Below are 23,373 nucleotides of genomic sequence, written 5' to 3' on the forward strand. Positions count from 1 at the left end.
TGATATCGCATGATATTGATGGCCAATCGATCGACAGAAAACGTGAAATTATCTGCTCATCGAAGTGTTCTGCCAATAAATCCATTGATGCGATGTGTGGGAAGTGGTGGCGTCTTGTTGAAACTCGCAGAATGAAATGTCGCCGAGATAACGAGCTTTTATTTCAGCCATGAAATAGTCAATTATCATGGCGCGGTAAGGTTGATCCACAAACTACACTAAATCTCTTGAATCCTTCGTCCTAAATGTGGTAAGCTTACATATCTCAGTAGAGGTACTGTGTTACATACTCATTGAGCCAGAATTGGGCTTCATCGCATAACAAAATTTGCTCGCGAACGTCGGGTCTAAATGTTTGCGATCGGCGAGCGAATGGACTCTTTACGGTCTTCGTGTACACTCTCAGCTACGGCTGCTAATTTTTTTCACTGCGTTGTGGACATGGTCTATTTGGTCGAATATTATCCAATAATGAATGCTAAGTCCCAAGATGGGTGATGGTGCTGCAAATAGTGCACCCAGCAGGTCGATTATGTTCACCATAAGTTGAGCTAAGTGAGTCTTTACAGAAAGTGATTTTTAATAATGAAATGCCAAACAAAATATTGCATGACACCTTGATACAGCTCACACGTGACTTGACAAAATATTCTATTGAAAAAAGTATTTTACTTGGATCACCCGTTATACCAATAAAAATGGATAACTCAAAAACTGAAGAGCTAGTAACATGAGATATAGCTAAAACAACCCAGCTCATTTATATATATTTTATAGAGTCTCTTAAGTTTCCTTCCGGGTATACTGACACATTTTTGAGTGGTTCTATAATAGGTTTCAGTTTATCTAGTCAGCATAAATCTCAGAAAAATCCAACTATAAATTAGTACAATTTCTTACAAGTTTGAGGTCAGGCTATATTACGTATAAGTTTTAAAAGGAGAATTTTAAATAGCAAACAGTATAACAGAATARTAATAATATAGTGGATTCCGAGGAATCTGACAGAAGACCACTTAAGTTGGCTAAGAATAAAATTCTTCATTTTCATTGTAAAATCTTACAGCAAAATAATCACGTGTCAATAATATCTACATATGTATGTATCTACGTATGTACATAGAAGAGTTATCTTTTGAGAATAACACAATTAACTGTTTACTTGTATATATGTACATACAAATATTATGTGCAAGTGAACCTACAAGTAAAAAGTTGAGTAATAACAGCGTCAGATTTTTGATTTTAATGAGCATATCTTTATTCTCATGAAAATGTTTTGAGACAGCGATTAAATTTAGAGTTCGTTTAAAATTCGACACACTCAATTGTGGTATTCTAATAAATTTCCGCCTTTTCCTTCTAAATAACGCAAAGTCTAAGAACTATTGGTCACACAAATGCCCAATTACTAAGCAATAAATAGAACTTGGTTCAATGTATTTACAAATATTTCAATATTTGTTCAATGTACTCGTATATACAAATATACATATATAGAGCATAATTTTAGATACACAAATGAGCGGAAGTATTAATAGACAAATAAAATTATGTCCACTGGCTTGAGTTAAATATATTTAAATATGAATATATGCAACATATATCCAACATCTTGTACAGTTACATACTTACACGCATTGAAAGTGTCGGTGACTCTTTTATTTAGCGTAAATTCCGCTGACAACCAGTAATTGTAGCAAAATCTCATGAATCATGCGCATACAAACCGAAATAGACTTGTATAAGCGCGTAGGCACTGAGAGCGATAGCAGCAGCATGTGGGGATTCCAAGTGTGTTCCTCCAGCCGGTTTTTACGTCACAACGTGAGCACGTGACAAGTTGATCGTTGCGAAAGTGATAACACACTGTTTACCGTTAACTATGGGTTTTTTGTATTAAAAGAAATGACCAAAATCTCAAATTGTTGATTTTTCGATGCAGAGCATCTAAGCAAGTAATAAATGACTAAGTTCGAGTGCAGACGAATATCTTATATTCTCGTGATTTGCAAGAACCAATGACGGCTAAAATTTGTATTAAAAACTGTTACAAATGGATTAAAATTAAATTTGGTATTGAATGCACTACCGTAGGACCTTCGTGACCTTGTTATTTCGTTTCATTGTTGCGACTAAACCATTTTTTCTCTCAACGAAATTACATACTTAGTTGATTATTGATTTTCAACTGCTTAATAATTATTTTTTCAAACTGCGTATACAGCACGCTTTTGATCTTTGTAAAACTCCGCTTGGTATTCGTCTATAGAGACTCCTAGTTTAACTAAATCAAGTTGCCTTTATGTTACCTGAAAGTTTTCCAGTGGCCGGGAACCCAAATTATGGATAAGTGAAGTTGGCCTGCCAGTGAGCTTAAAGTCTTCTAGCAATTGTTGACTACTAGTGGCGTTGTTGTTGTTGTATCTAAAGAAAAGATTCCTGGAGAAATTTCGAGGAATGGTGTCGAGTTGACAGTCCTTGGCCGAGTTTAAATCTTGGTTACTTAGATCCGAATGTCGAGGCAGCGGAATCGTTATATCGTAAGCCAGCAATGGCGTGAGAGAAACTTCGAGATCATTGGAATACACACCCGCCCTTACTCCGCGACTATATTGAGCCCGTCAGTATAAAGAGTGGTTGAAATCTAACCTTGGGAGTAAATAGGCTGTTTTATTTGAGCTTAGCTGATTAAGTGTCTTTCCTGTTCCAATATCCTTATTCCTTTATTCTTATAGCTGAACTTGCTGCTACTTTCCGAGTAAAGTCGTCCAAGGATGGTTTAATAGGTTATATTAAGGTGTAGAATCCATTTGTTAGTACATATACATTAAGCAATCGATATCAAGTTGCGCAGAAATATGAAATTTACATATATGTACATATATGCTAAATAGCTGTTTTGATGTTATTGGAGTTGTCATAAAGTTGTCGTATAGCCATAACGACAGKGCATTTGAAACAATTTCACAATCTTAAATTAAGAATCGTAGAATCGTGTAGAATCGATTTGTTAGTACATATACATTAAGCAATCGATATCAAGTTGAGTAAAAATATGAAATTTACATATTTATGCTAATTAGCCGTTTTGATGTTATTGGAGTTGTCATAAAGTTGTCGTATAGCCATAACGACAGTGTATTTGGAAAAATATTAAAATAGTAACCCTTGCACAATTCATTCGGACTTAGCGGAGCGTAGCCGCTGTCTTTCATTTCGCTGAACTGTGTTAATGAAAGTGGCTACGAATATTTTCGGTATGGAGTCAACCATAAGCATTAAGTTGTTTTATTTGTTAAGGGGAATTCTATTTAAAAATTTTCAGTATTCGAGACCCTCACCAAGAGCCAAAGATCAAATCAAATAGAAGGTAGCACACAAAGGAATACAGCTACACATACCATATTGACCAAAATAAACGATTCGAAGCCAACTGAAAAATCGAAAATCACTATATTAGGTATACTAGGGCTAGGAGAAGTATTGACCCGATTAAATTGTCCAATATATGTGCATATGTATATGGTTTTAAGTCAACCGGAATTATGAAAATTTTTATTTTCGATGTACTACAAAAAATAGTAATACTTTGTTCGTAATTTTCAAATTATTAATTTATTCCTCAAAATTTAAGTCATCCACCTCAAAGCAATCCTCCTTGGCCACAATATATTTGTGCGAACTTTTTTTCCAATCCTCGAAACAATTGTTAAAGTCAATTTCCGGAATAGTATTCAATGCGCATAGCGGTTCAAGTTTAATGTTTCAATTGACTCAAAACGGTTTCCCCGAATGGGCATTTGAGTTTGCAGAAAAGTCGTACGTTGCTAATCAGGCGAATACACTGGTTGCGGCACGATATTGTTTGAAAATTTGGCAAAAAATGGAAAAAAAAACTGTCAACATAACTTTGATTTTTGCCTTGGCGTGTTATTGTCGGCTTCGGCTCACCTTTGCCACGATATTCGGGCGATTAATCAACTGTTTCCGGGTCATAAGCATATATCCAATCGCCAGTAATAATACCTTTCACGACATACCGGAAGTCAGAAAGCATTGTTGACGTTAAAGCACCGCTGCTTCTCAAAAAAATTGAGTAATTTTGGAACCAATCGTGCTTTTACTTTTCTTAGGCTCAAATGATCTTTCAAAATGGTTCTGATCTTTCCAATATTCCAAAAATGGCAGTAAGATCTCTGACTGCTATTCATCGATTCGCAAGCACCAATTCCTTTTATTATTCATCATCAGTTGATGTTAATGGTCGTCCCGGACGTGGTTCGCCGTCAACGGGTTCTCGACCCTCTTTGAATAATTTGTACCATTTAGGGAAAGTATTGATTTTACTCTTTTTTGACACAAAATCACATTATTATGAGGGAAATAATCTCTCTGTATATGAATTACATATCTATCTCACAGATTTACTGGTATTTTCAGTACAAAGTCAGGCTTAAGGTTCATGTCTTCGCCTTTTGAGGAGTTGAAAAGTTCTGCTTTTTATGAGATAGTAGATAGTTCGACTATCTTCACGGGTTCTTTATTTATATATTGTAAAGTGGAATAACCAGATGGCATTAAAATGGTGTTATATGGGAAGTAAGAGTGGTTATAGTTCGAATGTCCTGATAATATGATTTTCCAATATGTTATGAATGATAAGACTGCACTGTATATTATAATTGGGGCGAGTATTGGCACACTGGACGGAACCTTGTGCACCCAACCTTTGGCTTAACTTGTTATTTAATACCTGTTTTATGATTAGCGGGAATTATTTTTAATTAGATACTTTAATTTATTTTCTTTGTTTGAACACGTGTATTCAATTAGTGTGCGGATAGCAGGGTGTGCATGAGTGTTAGTGGGATGCAATCAATAAACAAAATGTTTAAATTTAAACAAAATATTTTAATTCAATTGTATTACCGAATGTGGATTGGTAACTCAGAAGCAATGAACTTGACTTCAACCAGTCCATAAATAGTAATATTGTCTAAGTGGAAATAATTTTTAGCTAAAATTTTATTTTTTCGCTATATTCAAACTGACATATCGACAAAAAGATGACCTTMTTCTTCTTCTCTACTGGCGTAAACATCGCTTACGCGGTTATAGCTGAATTAACAAATGCGTGCCTGTCGTTTCTCTTTTCACTATTTGGCGCCAATTCGAGATACCAAGTTTAACCAGGTCCTTGTTCACCTGATGTCTCTAAATGAATGGATGTCTTCCCTCTTCCTCTGCTTTGACCGGCGGGTACTGAATCAAAAACTTTCATGGCTAGAGACATGACCTTGTCAGCGCCATCGCTGTCTATTCACTCGCTGAACTAGGTCAATGTCGCTGTATATTTCATATAGCTCATCATTCCATCGACTGCTGTTTCGCCGTTGACAATGCGTAAAGGACCCTGCATCTTCCGCAGAACCGTTCTCTCGAAAACTCGTACCGTCGACTAATAACATGATATCATTGGACTGGTAGAGTTTGGTAGGGAGTCCGAAGTAGCACTTGTTGACAAAAATGATTCAGTGTTGAGTTTCAAGGCTGATATTGTTATTGGGGCTGAGACTGGTTTCGAGATAGACGAAACTATCTATGACTTCAAAGTTATGACTATCAACGGTGATGCGCGAGACAAGTCGTGCATGCGACGACTGTTTGTTTGATGACAGGGAGATATTTCGTCTTTCTCTCGTTCACTGCCAGACCCTTTTGCTTCGCTTCCGTATCCCATCTGGCGAAAGCAGAACTAACGGCGCGGTTGTTAAGGCCAATGATATCAATATTAACGGCATATGCCTGCAGTTATACACTCTTATAGAAGATTGTACCTAGTTTGAAGAAGTCACACAATGGAGAGGCCCCTCGTCTGAAACCTTTCTTGGAATCGAACCGATCAGAGAGGTCCTTCCGATTCCTGACGTAGCTTTCGTTATTGTTCAACGTCAGCTTACACAGCCGTACGAAATTTGCGGGGATACCAAATTCAAACATAGCAGTATAGAGGCAAATCCTTTTCGTGCGGAAGTTTTAAAATTGACGAAGAGGTGGAGTGTGTCGATCTTTCACCGGTCTTTTCCAAGATTTTGCGCATGGCCCTGGTCTAATCGATAGTCGAATTTCCAGATCTAAAGTCACACTGATAAGGTCCAATTAGTTTGTTGACTGTGGACTTCAGTCTTTCACACACTACCCTCGATGTCAGGCGATAACAAGGAGGCTTAACCCACGGTATTTGGCGAATTGTGGGGTCCCCTTATATTGGATAGGCGAGCTGGATAGACTTCGTATAATAGAAGGGATGTTTGCGAAATTTGACCTCTATTGACCTTTTAAGAGTTCGAGTTATGGAGAACTTCGAGTTAGAGAAGTTTGATTTATGGAAGTTCAACTGTATTTATACCCTGAACAGGGAATATTAAGTTCGCCACGAAGTTTGAAACGCTCAGAAGGAAACATCGGAGACCCTGTAAAATAAATATATAAACGCAATTGTGAAGGGTTTACAGCTTCGGTGCCGATAAAGTTAATACATTTTTTTTTTAGTCTTCGCTCGATTTTGTGGTTAAAGAAGTAAACCTTTTCTTTTTCTTTCAAAGTAATTTTTAACGCAGAAATTAGATTTGGTTTAACTATTCATTCAGAGAGTAGGGATTGACATAGCTGAAAAAGGCGGAAAAGTTGACATACAAACTAATTTTCATTCCAAAGTTTTTTTTTAAATTCTTATTACCAAAATAATTGTTCCGTACGCCGCGCTTAAGACACATCGCACGTTGCTTCCTATAATCGGTCGTCATAATCGCCCAGCGTAGTCGATAACTAGAGCACCTGTGGGTCGGTTTTGCACACTAGTGAATAATGTGCGTTCTCAGAGGCCTCCGATTGTAATTAGCCAATGTTGAGACGCCGTTACATCCTGAAAAAGTCGCCGTTTGGTGTGCTGAATGGGCAGAGGGAATATGCAATAACCCGGTCATACTGCTACAGTCAATGGAGAACGTCATAAAACCATGACTAATGACTTATTTGTACCTGAATTGGTACGATCTTTGATTCCAACAAACCAGCACTACATGTCGTCATGCAGCAAACGAAATAATTAATTTATTGGCCTTCAAGATCCGATCGCCTGTGACTGTATCCCCTGAAGTAATATCGAGACATAGTGACGAGTGGATAGTTCTTGGTCGGATAAAAATGCAGGTTGATGTTGTGGTAAAAGTAATCTAATCATCGTAAGGATGGTAAGAATTAGATAAGTTGTCATCGAGGTCATCCAACGGTAGACCCTGGAAAAGGGCTGCTTCGATAGGGTCGGACCATAGGCAGAGCGGTGTCACATGTGTAGGTTTCGCAAGGCATGCAAATAAGTGTTTAGTGCCATGCGGTGACTCGTTGCACGCTGGACAGGATTGACGCTGGATAAGTAGGAGCTTAACTTGCTACTCTCGATCCTCGCGGCATCATAAGCTCATCGTCGGCAATGCAAAGTACACCATTCACTGTGAGGGAGTTGGTGAAGGTGTGAGCTATTAACACTGTGATGGGAATCAGTGCATGTCTGAAATTTATTGCGTCCGAAGTGTGGTCGGCGTATTGTTTTAAGTCGTCGACTTAGTTGAGGAAGACCTCTTGATGATCCTAGGACGCGGTTCCGATATAAGCAGATGACTGCAGGGATGATCTCTGCAAAAGCAACCGAGCAGAAAAATGTGGGTCCGTTCCGATTACTTAGATTCGAAATTGTCATGGGAACGGTTTTTAGGTATTTAGGTGGTTCAACTGTGACGAAGATATCGAATTCGCGATCGAAATTAAATGAAGCAATGATAAAATGAATTGGAGATGTAAATTACTGGGATGCTAGAATTTAGAAAATAGCACCGAAAATTTTAATTTGACTCTCCTGCCAAGCAAAAACACTTGCAAATAACAACACGGTGTTTTTTTATAGATATCTTTCATCTGAATATAATGCAGCAATCATTTATTTTTATTATTTTTCATAATAGAATTTTTATTTATTTAGAAAAATTAGACGCAACCTTCGATATATTTTTTGTATTATTTTTATGAAAGGCCAAATGAAATTTGTTTATTGCTTCTATGAGTAAGTTATTAAGGACAATGACAATTGCAAAACTAAAACTAATACATTATTGTACAATTGTGGATGATAATTATGATGATAGGATTTAATGATAAGACTTAATTATAGAATTTATACATACAACGATAAGCTTAAGCCACGGTCTTGTCCGCTATCCTTCCATTTTGTTTTACTCGCCGACTTTGTTAAGACTATGTTTGCTACAATCGTGCTATTTATTTATTTTATAATATTATTTATATATAATAATAACCTTTATATGAATTTCAATGCATTAAATTGTTTGTTTTTGTTTTTTTTTTTCTATTTTCAGCATCCAATACAATTGTTCCATATAGTGTTTTTGTATTTCTAATTTTTTATGTACAACAATACTTAATTTTCGCTTAAAACCTTTGTCCGTGCTTAAATAGAATTTATTTAACGGCTTGGAAAATATTTCAATAATCGATCTCTTAGATTTTGTAACTGCAAATAGATTGCAATGAAATTAATGTTAGTTTGAAACGCTAACTGCTGCTTTCCATTTGTTAATTATAAATTAAATTGTTTGTGTTGGCTTTTGTTGGTTTCTGCTCATACATACATATGTGTATGTATGATTACACATGGTATGTATGTGTTTTACTTGTTTTCAATTGCTACTTATTTAGTTAAACTTACGATGACCGTATTTGGGAGTTCTGCATTACTTGTATTAAATATACGAGGATACACACAAACTTTTGTGTGGGCCGATTTATGTATGGCTGAAATATGTTTGTGTCAGTATTGTTGTGTGGACGTTTGATCACGTGTGACAGTTCAGCATTAAGTATAAAATGTAGAACTAGTTATTTCAACTTTCTCATGCCTTCCAAGGCAGAGTTTAATACAGCATTAGCAGAAATAATGCAAAATGCAACATGTATTTGCCACACATAGCTCAGTTATGTAAGTTGGCTGAAACTATGCTGTTAAAATTGCGTTCGCCATTTTTTTGTTTTTTTTGTTTTTAATCAAAATTGCAAACAACAGAGGCTTGAATTAAAAAATATTGCATTCATCACTGTTGTAGCAAAACAAAAAATTAAACGAAAATAAAAATATAAAATTGCTTTATTCTAACTAGTAGCTAACTTAAGTTTATTTAAATGCTATAAGATTATATTAAACTTGAAAAGATGCTAATGCAAAAAAACTCTCATATTTGAAAAATTAAAAAACTTTTTTTTTTTTGAAAAAAAAAATTAAAAAACTTTTATTTTTGAAAAAAAAAAAAAATAGAAGCACTTTCATTTTGTCCGTAAACACTAAATTCTTTAGTATATAGCAGAATACCTAAGGGCGCCGGCAGCATGCACTTACGAAACCGAATACGTGCGCCATTTCACTAATTATGCCCATTGCAACATCATATGTATGTTTCTATATATGTAAATATGTATGAGCATGCAATTGATTGAAAGCATAAAAGATATAAATATATAAAAATATATTTTCAACACTATTACCGCGTGCTGCTGCATATGAAACAAACGCTTACATTGTAAAATGAGCATGTTTTCTAAATTCAGACATAAGAGCGCAATAAATTATTATTTTCTTGTTTGAAATTTTCTTTTACATTTTTCAGGTATTTACGAATTTTATTAAACAGTTACTAATCAAAGAAAAATTTTCAATGCAATTAGTTTTACACACCTTTTTCAAGAATAGAAATAGAAATTCATACATTTTACATTTATAATACGAAATTATTAAAAATGCTAAGTATTATAAAGCAACAATTGCTACAATTGTTAAAATTCTTCACTTAAACATTTTATTAATATCAAGAAACAAAAAAAAAACAAAAAAAAAGTCCAAAAGTTGCTTCACTAAAAACGAAAGTGAAAGTAAATTAGGCCAGTATTAACGTTGTTTATATACTTGTATGTATGTATATGTTGAGCTATTTGCTTATACGCGTGCTCTGCAGAATCGCCCAAATACTAAGTACGTTCTTCCGGTGTATATTTACATGCGAGATTCTTTATGATTTTCCATCTCATTACGCATGAGAATTAGCAACTATAAACAGTTTTCAAAACACTTTCACTTCCGTGCGCCAAACTATTTTCGCAATAGTTTGTTGTTTACATGTTTCTGAAACAATATTACAACGTAGACAGTGCGGTTGTCTCTAAATGAAATTTATTTGCCTTTACACCAGCGTAATTAATATTTTAAGTAGTAAATGCGTCAATTGAATTTGCGTGCGTAAATGGGACGCCATAACGCAATATCTATATCTCATGTAGCAATGAAATGATGTGTGAATATTGTTGTTTCACTGTGTTTTTATTTCATGGCGAAGTTAGTGCCTTGGCCGAACATTAAATTAAAAATTCTGCACGTTTTTATAGTTTACTTTCTTTTTTTTTTTTTGGTTTTTTGTTTTTGTAGAATTTATTCGTTTGTTTTCTTATACGTATGTAGCAGCTTAATGTACGTAAAGTGTGTGAAATATTTTGCAAGCCAACTTATGTACGTGCAGCATGTATATGCCAGTCCTGCCAAGTGTAACGCCTCTTTTAAAACTGTAAAAAAGAATATATATTTAATGAGCAATGCAACAAAAATTTCGTCTGTTATGAAGAACAATACAATTTCACATTCATTTGGGACTTTGAACGTCAAATAATAATAAGAATAAGATACGGAACACAAATTAAATGGAAAGATAACACTGGACTTATGAAATGACGGATATTTCACCTCCACATGCAGTTAGCACTTATGTACATAAGTAGGACGCTCACATTACAACCTGAAGAGGGTATATTGAATTTGCCACGAAGTTTCTAACACCTAGAAGGAAACGTCGGAGACCCTCTAGCCCTCTAAAAAATATTCATAAATGATCAGCGTGACGAACTGAGTGGATGTAGTCATGTCCGTGTGTCTGTCTGTATTTACGCAAACTAAACGATCGTTTTTGAGACGTCAGTGGGAACCGCCGACATTGGCCCAAAATTTGGCCCGAATTATTGTTTAAAGCAACGTTATAATTGGCGAAGAAATTGTACAGAACGCATAACTAATGCATATAGCTGTCAAACAAACTGAAGTATCCAAATTAAATCTTGTATGAAAAACTTTTTTATTTGACGAGACATCTACACAAAATTTTTCATGAATTATTTTTTAAGGCAACGGTACAACCTCCGAAGAAATTGTACAGATACAGGACTGTGATATCATATAACTGCTATACAAAATGAAGGATCAAAATCAGGTCCTTGTGATGGTAACATTTTTTTGGATTTTTTTTTTTTTTGTTTTGTTTTTTGTTTTTGAGTTTAACATGCCCTTAATATTTGCTGAAGGTTCATAATTTGTGACGCCTATCAGATAAATTTTTTAGGCCTTTGCATAAAGGGAGTTTTTAACTAAACTGAAACGTGTATGCTTTCCGTATTTGTGTGATATCGTTTTATTACCAATTTTACGTGATGATTGCATTTATCATCGTTGCATATGATGTGTTTGCGAATATTTTTGCCCGTAATCGGTGTTTTTACGCACAGAACCCGCAGAGTTGTTGGACGTGGATGCGTATGCGAACGAGGAGTCCGTGTTATTAACTCTGTTTTTATGATAATCCTTATAATTTTTTTGATTAACACTTTGATTATCATCATAGTCATCATCATCATCATCATCATTCGACTCTCCGAAGAGCTGATTCATATTATTCGATAAGAGTTGCATCTGTAAAATCATTTCAAATGGTTTCAAGCTAAAGCCTTACATTTTTTGGTATAACACGCCAGAAAGGCGCTTATAAAATCACCATTACCACAGGGATTAGTTCGTTTCATTCGTGTATTTTAGAATACAGACTAATATACATATGTAATTCTTAATAATACAATTCCTACACCATTTGCTTATGCATGAAGCAATGATATTTCGCCTTTTTGCCTTTTCATATGACCGGTTTTGGTTTCTTCGTTGAAACAATGAAGTTTAGAATAAATTAGGAACACATACTTGACCCCACACATACCGAAGCGCTATGTTAGTACTGTGATGCTGTTTGATGTGGGAAAACATGGCTTTTTTAGTATCGTAGACCAGTTAAAATCAACTTCTACTACATGATTAAGTTAGTTTATGTTTGTGTTGAAATAGATTAGCCCACTTGTCTTATATATGTATGTATGTACATATGTGCATTTTATTAAGATGTTGTACTCAGTAATTTCATGCTTAACCTCAAAGGAAGAGTATAGCAAGAAGTCAAATTTTTAATTGTGAAGACTTTTTTGTACATAATATCAATAGAAAGACGTGAGTGTCCATGAATTGTGTATGATAAACAGTATTTTGTAGTATAGTTGTAGCGAATGTGTTAATGACCTTCAATACCCATTAATTGATTTCGATTACAATTATACGGTGCTTACCTTGTTGACGTTTTGGCTTTTCGGCGCCGCGACAGTTGTTGGTGGCGGATGTGAAAGCAGTGAACCCCCTGTACCGCCTTGTAACATCATTGCCGAATGGAATGAACCACTTCCATTCGATTTAATGCCCTCATTGCTAGCCCGTTTTTTGTCTTTCTCTCGTTCGCGATCCTTGTCACGATCCCGGTCTTTCTTTTTCCCACTACTACTGCTACCACCACTACTACTATGTGACGTGGTTGTCGTTGCATTATTGGGTGTTACGAAGGACGAATAGAAGCCAGCTGCCGTTTGTGTCAGCGCCTGCGCTTGTTGTAAAGATGTGTGTGTCGAGGAGTCTGTCGCATAGTTTTCCAATTTATCTTTGCTGATTTTAATCTTTAACGCTGGTGCCGGATGTATATTGCTACCGCTATCTGTGGAGCTATTGTTAGCACTGCTCGTACTGTTGTTTACATCATTTATTATACGTTCTTTTGGTATTTTGATTTTTAAACATTCGGCAGTTCCTTCAATTTTATCTTTCGATATTTTAATCTTTACATGCCCGGCACTTTCTAATTCGCTCCGATCACGTTCCTTGTGCTTGTCTTTATCTTTTTTATGCTTTTTTCGCTCTTCGCGATCTTTCGACTTATCCTTCTCTTTATGTCTATGCTTGTCTTTTTTCTTTTTCTTTTCTGCTTTATTACTGCCGGCATCATTAATTTCCATAGATGATGGCTCAGTTCCACTACTTTGGCTTGTCGATTTTAGCGACGTCTCAGCCGATGCAACGGTCACATCCGGAGCCGAGGCCACTATGGATGGTTCGAAAAGTTCAGCTGGTGGTTGCAGACTAAGTGCTCCCAATTGTTCCGTTTTCAAGAGAGCATTGGAAGGGCAGAGACTTTCTTTTAACAAACTCCTCACCATGTCAGGATTAGTTTCTATTCCATTTACCACATGCAGCTTGTTACTTTCGCCTGTTTTGGATTCATTATACGAAGACAATGTAGGTTGAGTATCAAGTTTCCGAATTTTATTTTGTTCCTCCTCTTGTTTGTAGGCACCTTCATTGGGACGTTTGATACCGGCATTCATACCTGTAAATTGGAAATTTCGACTTATGATTTATATTTTGAAAATGTAGTGGTTTAAAATGTCGGGAACCCTATAAAACAGGTATATAAATAATAAGAGTTACGAGCTGAGTCGAATTATTCAAGTCGGTCGGTTTATCAGTATTTATGTAAACTTGGCCTTGGTTTTTGAGATACGGATTTGAAAATTTGCACACATACTTCTGTCCGCGAAAAGCTACTTATTTGTGGGAATTACCTTTAATGGATCACTATAGCATATAGATGTCAAACTAAAGTCAAATTAAGTACTTGTATAGAAACTTTTTTATATAACAGGATATCTTCACGAAATTTGGCATAAATCATTGTTGTTGTTGTGATCCATGTATGGTAAGGATTACCTAAATTGTCGTCGACGTCAACCACTGGTAGGACCAGTGCTGTTACGACGGGGTCGGACCAAAGGTAGAAGGGTGTCAGATGAGTAGGGTTAGCAGGACATGGAAAGAAGGGACCAGTGTCATGCTGGACATATTGTATTTTTCATAAGTCAGAGTCTATTCTGGATAAATAACTTAGTAATTTCCACAACAGCCGGTTCTATGCACCGAAATCGACAAGGGTGTTATCCGGCCAAGCACTGTTATTTCGAATATCGGTAAGTCTTAGTTATAACTTTTGCTTTGTTGTTCCTACTGAGGCTTAAGAAAAAGTTGTAGAAAAATGAAACAATGGATCCTACCAGTAAGTTCACCGATACTGCTTGAGTCTGTTTTCTTTGGCATGCTTATTTTTAAAGATGGTTGTTGTTGTTGCTGCTGTTGTAACTGTTGTTGAAACTGTGTCTGCGAAGTATTTGGTCGTACACCCATAAGCATTGAACTCGTAATATCCATTCCAGGATGTGCCCCCCGGTTACGGTCTTTCTTAGGTGCTGTCGCATTAGCGTCCATACGATCGCGATCGTTTTTCTCTCGCTCTCCTCCCTCCTTGCTAGATGGCATTTTATAATTATATGCATCGCCCACAGCGGCTGTTGACATATTATTATTAACATAAGTATTTGAAGACATTAACTGTGTTTGTTGCTGTTGTTGACTCCAGTCGGGGCTAAACAGGGAGGTCTTTGTTTGGTTAGCGTTCATTGGCTGTTGCAGCATCGCATGCACTGACGGTAACTGTGTGGAATTGGCCTCTTCGTTGTGTGAACCCTCTGGCGGCCGCGGAATCATATAACCAGCATTCGAATGTGATTGTACATGTGCAGCTGTTTGCTGATCTACATGCGTGCCAGCATTGTACATTGAATCTGTTGGAATAGTTGGCTGTTTGCTATGCTGTTGAAGGTGGACGGATGCGGGTTTCGATAAATCGTGTTTTCCATTGTTACTAGCGCTATTACTACTCTGCCGTACGTGCGGTGGCTGATAACTACCCAATATCGGCACATTACCAGACCCATTGTTAACCCCATAAGAACGTTGACCATGCATTATATTACGTGACATATCTTGACCCATATCCAATTTGCTTTGCAACTGTGTTGGGTTGCTACCATATTGTGGCATGGTCGCCATTGAGGAAGTAGGTGGGAATAGTTTATTACTACTACTACTACTACTATTACTGGCGCTTTTTCCAGGTTCGGGCATTTTGCCAGCAGCCTGCTCCTTCTGTATCACTCGATTTGGGTCTTGTTTTTGCGACACCTTATGCCCAGCATGCGATTGCGATGACGCATTATGTGGATATGAACCCACAATGTTACTCTTATCGCGAGATTTATGATAGTTCACATCTAATTGATGACCTTGTAAAGTCTGTCGTGGCACACTTTGGCCAGGTATACTGCTCAGAGATCGTCCGCTGGATGATGGAAGACCGGATCGTGACGAATTGCCTGGAACCATTGCTTGTTGATGACCTTGAGACGATTGCGAGTGATCACGTGGGCGGTTAACAACTCCACTAAACGGCGGTTGTTTGTGACTGCTTTTATGGTCTGGAATGATGCAATAAATTAATAAAAAATTAGAATGTAATTTGACGTCTATATCGCTATATTGTTAGATATGATCTTAAATTTTCTGAAATTCAGGAAATACTAAAGAATTGCTACAAATGATTTTCGAAAATCATTCCGACTTTTGGTGAACAGAAATAGTACTGTACGAAATAGGAACTTACTTCGTACACTACGGCAAAAAGGAATTCAAGGGATTTCTAGAGTACTTTTCTGTTCAACAGAAAGTCTATAGAAGTTATAGAAATGTTTAAGGTGTATACTATTTATTTACCAAATGCCGATATTTTAATGAACTCAAACTCACAAAGTAATAAATGCAACTAATTAAAAATATACACATTTTGTAAATATAAAACAATAGCAAAGTTGGTCAAACATTAACTCTCGCACTAATAATAAGGACTTACTAGATAGCAAAAAAAAACAAAAAAAAAAAAAAAAAAAAAAAAAAAAAAAAAAAAAAAAAAAAAAAAAAAAAAAAAAAAAAAAAATGCAATAATAATATTACCAATTTGTTATAAGGAATATTTTCTATTAAACCCATTTTAAACTTTTTCATTTTCATTGCTAATAATTGACACAAAACGCCTATTGAAATACCTTTACATTTGTGCTATTGAAAAGCGGGAATACATGCAATATGAATTCCTTACCAAGAACATCCGTAGGGGGGAAATTAATCTTCGAATGATGAGACGTCGAATTGTGATGGGAACGGTGTTGGCTGGAATGCAAATCGCCTTTTCGCGATAATTGCGGCTGTGGTGGTGGTGGTGGCAACAATGCGGAGGATTGCTGAGAGGAATCACCGCTTAAAGAGGTCGTAGCATAAGGCTGATTACTGTTACTACTATTGCTACCGCCACTACCATCGTGTGCATACATTTTCATCATATCCCCCATTTTCCACTCTTCGGCTGCACCCTTCTTTTCCTTATTGATTACGCGGTTGCTTGCATTTTGAGCGAGAGCTTTTATTGAGTTCAATTTGGATTTGAGACGCGATGGACTCTTTTCGTAAATTGCTATAAACTCTTCCGTCAATTGCTTTAGAAGATCCATAGTAACAGTTTTATCTACATAATGGAACCAATGTTTGCCTTCCGTTGATTGTGGAATCTGTTTCAATTATACACGCTTTCAACAATTTCTATCGAAATTAGCAAAATTTTCATATGCTTACCTCCCATCGTGACCACTTACAAGCCAAGTAGATACAGAAACAAGCAACTACAGTCGGTTTGTATTGTAGGCACATAGATGTCAGATGAAGGCTACATAGAAAATTCAAATTTCGGTTTAAAATCAATTGTCACACATGATTTTAGGATTTAACCATAGTAATAATGGTGTAGCCTTTTGTGTAACATATTAAAAAAATAACAAACCTATTAGAAGCCAGAAAATAAGAAGTCTGTGCTAGGTCCTTGCAGGCTGAAAAGAAAAATTTATAATATTAATATTTAACAAAAAATTATATTCTTTTAAGTTGTATTACCTTTAACCAAATGACAAGTTTTTACCACGTGAGTGTGGGGATGGTCAATAGCAACATCAAACCCAAGAGTTTGTAGCAGTACATTTTCATTAAATACCAGCTCTTGCGCTTGTTCTATGTAATACGCGTCTGCAGTGGAGGATGTTGACTGACCAAGGCACTTGTTAGCAGCCTTTATAACATGTTCAAGCTTTCGAGGCTGCTCTTCGACCTTAGCAGCTAAGAATAAACTCGCAGCCGCAATGTTATTGCGATGGAAATGGGTGAAGGAATGGAAGGCATAGAAACGATGCATATACACAATGGCAGTATTTATGCAAAGCTGTGAGCTGTAAGTGCACAACACAAATATATAAGCAACATAGAAATGCAATTTTTTTTTAAGAAAAAACATCAATTTGTTTACCAATTGTAGTTATTAACTTACACCTGCAGACGCTGTCCCATTTCTTGAATAAGATATGCAGTCATTTGGCGATATGAGAGTTCGGCATCTGGATCGATTCCTTGTCGTCGACTTGGTGAGTTCGATAGCTGTTCAGCGCTGAAGTACCAATGTGAATCCTTGTCCTTATCAGAAGGCCCAGGCCCAGCTGAAGCACCGCCACTACTCATTTTGATAAAAAAATTGAATCTCCCGACTGCTATAGAATAGGTATTTAGCTATAATATGTGCCAATGACATAAATATTTTGTTGTATATCACTACTATTATAGTGAACTTACCAGATGGACAAACTAACTGCGAACGTGAAAACGTAAGCGTATATGTATATTATTAAACGCAACGCTACTGGGAACAGAGTCAACCAGAGCAAATCCAGATATTCTTAAACTTTCATTTCAAAACTAGGGGCAGAGGCTAAGGAGTTTTGGCTAAAATGCAATTACCATTAACAGGGAAGGGAGAGTGTGTGTGTGTGAGGAGAATAATCATGAACAAAGTCGTCACAACTTCCCCGAATACAATTCAGTGTAATTCCATTTGTATGTGCAATTTCTTCACTTTGCCAATACACAAGTATAAGATTAGCACTTATAAATTCTCGTTATAGAGAAATTTAATATAATTTCAACGAAAATACACTTCACTTTACACTTTTAGCACAATTTAGAAAAATAGGAACGAAAATTTTTTTCACGAAACACGAAAAAGAAATTTTTTTCACGAAACACAGGGATGCTGAGGCATAATGTTAATAATGATGCCATATTGCGTGTATGCATTTACATTTAAAAAGTAATAGGTTTTGGTATAAATTTATAGAAAGACGTGCTTTTTTTAACTCAGGTCAGTAACAGCTTAGTGAAAACTTTGCAATCAAATTGTTTTAATATTGTAACACATATTGAAAACCTGTAATCTTATACGATTCACCAACCCAATTTTAGAGTTGTAACATACGGCATCATCAAGCATAAAACACATGTCGCCAGAGTTCCAACGCACAAAAGTAAACCAGAGTTGCCTGAGTTCAAATCCAATCTAAAACAAGATTGTTTCGTTAAGTTTTATTGACATCTGAACAAAATATATTTATTTTATTTTTTGTTGCAAAAGTCATATAAACTAATTTTTAGCTGAATTTATAATAATATATTTTTTTATTATTTAAATGAAATTTTTAAAATTTAATTTACCCACTTAGTTATAGTTAACTATTTTACAGAATTCATTCCAAAATTAAAATATTTTATTACAAATATTTATTTAAGAACCAATATATATATTTTTCTTTGTTTCTAATAAAAAGTATAAAAATATGTTGCCATTAAAACAGTCATTTTATTTTTAAAGTTATATGTGTATGTATGATTTATGAATATTGATTCTTATTATTTTTCATTATTTTTTGAAGACTTGACTTTTTCGGTGCGAAAATTACGCTCCATAACATTATATGTTTCTTATTTGAGAAATACAGATTACACTATAAAAGTAACGAACCCCTGTCAACAATCGGTTAAGTCATTGGTTAATTACCCAAGAGGCGCTATATACTTATGCCGTTCCCACGACAGTCGGGTCTACGAAAACCGGAACGGACCCGGATTTTTATCCGGCCAAGGACTGTCAACTCGGCAGAATTCTGCCGTTACAACAACAACAACAACAACTTATGTTTCTACGATTTGTCAAATCGAGCCGAAACTCTTCGCATATGCCAATGTCACCTCTCCCGGTTTACTGTTCGCCTGCACCGCAGCGAGGAACATAAAAAGTTAACGCATTTACCTTGCACCACGTAGACTCTGGGCCTATCACAAAATACATATATCCAAAATTACCTTTCTGTTTCTGTGCTTATCGGCGAGACCATTGACCTCTCCTTTAAACGCCTGAATCAGGAGGTCCCCTAGGCCTTTGGACAGTACCACCTTCTGATTCTTTTAAGGAAATCACTACTAGCCTGTGCGCCAATCGCCGCTTGTGCACTTCGTCGCTCTTCAGGAGATGTGAGTTTTTGTACAAGAATGAGACTATGAATGCGGGGCTTCTCCATGCTCTGTACTTTGAGGGTATTCATTATTTATTTAATTGAGTGTTAGAGCCTTCGTTTCACCGGGTTATTTGCCCTTCAAGTGCTAGAAGTATCATTTTACACAATCTCCACTTATTCCGGCTCTCATCGCGTCGTCAATCCATCCGAAACAACCGTCCGTCGGTGCGAGAATTTTCCACCTCCGACTCCATGTCTTCACCCCACCTGTGCGGTGTTGGCCATAGCCGCTACTCACCGAGCTGAAGGTGAGCTACTTGAATTTATCCTATCACGACCTTTTACAACTTCCTTCGTTGGCTGTGGTGCAATGCATCCTGCGCCCTTACTTGTGGAAGCATGCCAATCATATCTGGCGAATTCTTTCCCCCCACATAAGATCTTTCAGTAGATGACATTAACACGGACTGACGTATGGAACTACTTGGCGCAGTTTACGTATGAATCCACTGGACATTCCCAATCGAAATTGAAGCTTGTGATCTTGGTGACATTTGGTTTTAACAAGACGGTGCCACTTACCACACATAGCATCAATCAATGGATTTATGCAGAGGACACTTCGGTGAACAGATAATTTCACGTTCGATTGGCCACCAAGATCATGTGATATTACACCGTTAGACTTTTTCCTGTGGGGATATGTAAAGTCTAAAGTCTAAGCGGACAATACTGCTTTGATTCAGGCCTTGGAGCAAAACAAACGGCATGTCATTTGCCCGTTACCAGTCGAAATGCTCAAACGAGTCACCGCAAATTGTGCTCAACGGATGGACCTTCTGAGACGAAGCCACGGCCAACATTTGAGATAGAAAATAACATGGTTTCCCAAGCCAATGTAGTTTTAATTCCGAAATAACATGAAAGCGTATACTTTTTTATAAAATAATTTTTATTTTTGAGATGAAACATACAAAAAATTTGCTAAAATGTTGCGTATTCATCATTGGAATGCATATTACATTACTTACATAAGTATTTCTAAAATTTACGATACTTAAGAAATTTCGGCTTCATGGCGATTCACTATAAAAATCTATAATACTTGTTATAATCATTCTCTTGCGAATTTTCGTTTATTCACACGAATATTTATATGTGTTAATGTAGTTGTAACTTTAAGCTTTTTTTTGCTTTTAAATGCTATCATCGAAATAGTTTTTTTTTGTTTTTTTTTTTTGAAGTTTTTATGTGAGTTTATTTGCAACGAAATTTTAATAAAAAATATTAGTAATAAATTGTCTGTCAGTAGAACAAATTAAGTTGATGTTGAAATACTACTTTCAGGATCACATTTTAATAAAAATTAGAAAATTAGACTCTAAAATGTATTATAAATCAGAGTAAAATTAAGATTTAAAATGTCGCATATTCTCTACATAACTTCAACTCAAGTTTTTTCCGAGTTGTCTTAGTTTATAACTGTTTTAAAAAATTAATAAACCTTCTAAGCACTAGAGGCTATAAAAACCTCGAGTTATTTTGCAACAGGAGCTAACATTCAAAACGGTAGGAATGAGAGTCAAAAGTATGTATGAATGTATGTATGTATAGAAATCTGGTTGTTGAATTTGAAAGTCCACAAGTAAACTAGTACAGCAGCCATTGAAAATGGTAAAAATTAAAGAAATTTATTCTAAGTTGAAACCCATTGGAATTGAAAGACAAAATAACATAAAAGAAAATAAAAATAATTTGGAGAGGGGCGTGGTCCAGTTTTTAATAGTTTACAAAGGGTTTATCTACACCAGTAAAGTAGAAGAATAAAATGGGCTTATTTTGATTTCCGTCAAGACTATGTTAAGGAGTTATAGTGAAAAAATCTATAACTTTTGTATATAGCTCTTTCTCATTTAACCTCAAATTTATATGAAAAATTGAAATTACCTATTCTTAGGGTTTTTTATTTGTATCTTGCACAAATGTTTTTTCTTTCACGAAATTGGGTGGAAACTTAGCTTCTCATGTCCCAAAAGCAATATATTATATTTTTTAAATTTAAAATATTTAGAAGGTAATCTTATTTCGGCTTAAAATCGAAAAAATCCTATTTTTCAATCGAAAGTTCACACGTCAAAATATCAGAGTCAGTAGGCCTTATACTATATACGAGTATCATAAATGTCTACTTCTGATGACGTGACGTGACTTTTCAAATTATTTCGACATGAATCCTCGAAAAGTTATTATTTTGTACATAATAAATAAAAATACAGTGTCTCTGGGAAATAAAAAGTTAGGTTTACACTAAATTTCATGAGAGAAAAGAATTTTGTAAGATAAAATAAAAAACCTATATCATAATATTTATTATACATAAATACCAAGTAGTATTATATAAATATACAAGTATTTACTTGAGTTTTTCACATAAATTTTGAGATTGTCTCCAAAAGGTGTTGATGCCAAAGTTTTAGATCTTTTCATTATCTGCAACTTTGGAACATTACGCTTTTCTACACAACTCGCAGTTTCGGCGGAAATCGAAGTAAACTCTTTTTAGGCATTACATGGGGTTTTTTTATTGCCTTATTAAATTTTACAACATCTCTGGAATATTGTCCTACATTTTCAAGTTGATCTGAGTAATAATTTTGGAGATACAGCCTTGAGAACTTGTGCGCTCGATGCTAGCTAGGCTAAGTGCGCCGTCTTTAAACACATTTCTCTCGAAATTGGTGTTTTTGAAGTCGGTTGGCAAGATTTCTTGAGAACTACTCAACCGATCTTCATACATTTTACACGGGTCTTTGAGATACAATTCTTTAAGACTTTCCTTCGATTGACACTAAAAAACAAGTTCGCGAAATTTTCACTGAAGTTTTAATTTTTTTGTAAAATTGTCTGCCAAAAATTCAATTGTCAGTTTTTGTTTTCTTCGTCCAAATTCTAAGTTAAGGTTTGCTCTCAAAAATTACTTACACTGGTGTAAATGTTTTTTGTTATTAAGTCCTCAACCAATTTCGTTTGGATTATTTCCCGTTGCAAAATTTCAAAAACTCAAAGTTTATTCACAGTTCATCATTTTATGTAAACTAATAAAATTGTATTAAGTAAATTTAACTAATTTTCCTATACTATAAGCAAAAATAAAGAGCATTTCGAATATTTCGAAAATTTAGGATGCGCAGTCTGCTTTCTTTATAATTTGCAAGTGACGAAGTTTCGTTGTGTTTTTCTGAGTAAATGTGAATAAAGATGAAATAAATTATTCACACGGTTGCTTCTTACAAAATTTCTTACACATAATAAATACACATTCATCGCTTATTTGGTAAGGTAAATTGTATGTAGACTCTTAGAAAGTTGAACTATGTTTTACTAAACTTTGTTGTACATTTAATTTCGAAACATATCTTGCACTTATGTAAGTGTGTATATATTGGTGCCAAATAACGTTAAATCGAATGCATAAAGGTATTTGGTTGATATACATACATATAAGTACATATGTACATATGTATGTACATATGCTAAGGAGTTTCCGCTACAACTCTATCCAATCGCATATACTCACACAAATTGTTTGCACATCGATTCTTTATAATTTTGAAACCTCAAACCTGAGGCTCTTGTGAGCTTCACCTAACACTTATGTATGGATGTGATATTTTAATTTGCTAAATTTATTTAATAACGTACTATAATTTCTTCACACACACATTAATTTTAAAGGTAGCTCAATTTTTATTTACTTTCTAATAAATACTTTTTTAAAATCCTTTTAAT

At 35.4% G+C, this 23,373-nt stretch overlaps 1 protein-coding gene across 5 annotated transcripts; it reads right to left on the reverse strand.

Moving 5' to 3' along the window:
• Positions 1-8,060: 8,060 nt before the first annotated feature.
• On the reverse strand, positions 8,061-18,296 carry LOC108965172 (cyclin-T). 5 transcript variants are annotated; one of them, XM_018927410.1, is made up of 10 exons: positions 17,870-18,296; positions 17,571-17,784; positions 17,144-17,472; positions 17,034-17,079; positions 16,829-16,919; positions 16,299-16,764; positions 14,362-15,621; positions 12,556-13,640; positions 11,587-11,857; positions 10,426-10,683 (listed from the first exon to the last, which is right to left on the reverse strand). In XM_018927410.1, the coding sequence occupies exons 2-9, from the start codon at positions 17,756-17,758 to the stop codon at positions 11,612-11,614; spliced, it is 3,711 nt and encodes a 1,236-aa protein (XP_018782955.1). In that variant the 5' UTR covers positions 17,759-17,784; positions 17,870-18,296; the 3' UTR covers positions 10,426-10,683; positions 11,587-11,611. The 5 variants fall into 5 exon arrangements, with proteins under 5 accessions (XP_018782964.1, XP_018782955.1, XP_018782942.1 ...); XM_018927397.1 differs by having other exon boundaries at positions 17,571-17,787; XM_018927403.1 differs by having other exon boundaries at positions 17,571-17,806.
• Positions 18,297-23,373: the final 5,077 nt, after the last annotated feature.

Source organism: Bactrocera latifrons, unplaced genomic scaffold, assembly GCF_001853355.1.
Source record: "Bactrocera latifrons isolate USDA-ARS-PBARC rearing strain unplaced genomic scaffold, ASM185335v1 scaffold_1, whole genome shotgun sequence".
In the NCBI taxonomy this organism is placed as follows: domain Eukaryota; kingdom Metazoa; phylum Arthropoda; class Insecta; order Diptera; family Tephritidae; genus Bactrocera; species Bactrocera latifrons.

What these genes read in the sequence shown, in the direction of transcription:
- LOC108965172 (XM_018927410.1), bottom strand. Translation starts at nt 17,758, where the DNA reads ATGAGTAGTGGCGGTGCTTCAGCTGGGCCTGGGCCTTCTGATAAGGAC. An exon ending in GTAAGTGGTCACGATGGGAG is followed by an intron (nt 16,765 to 16,828) that starts GTAAGCATATGA and finishes TAATTGAAACAG; the next exon opens with ATTCCACAATCAACGGAAGG. An exon ending in AAAGCCAAAACGTCAACAAG is followed by an intron (nt 11,858 to 12,555) that starts GTAAGCACCGTA and finishes ATGATTTTACAG; the next exon opens with ATGCAACTCTTATCGAATAA.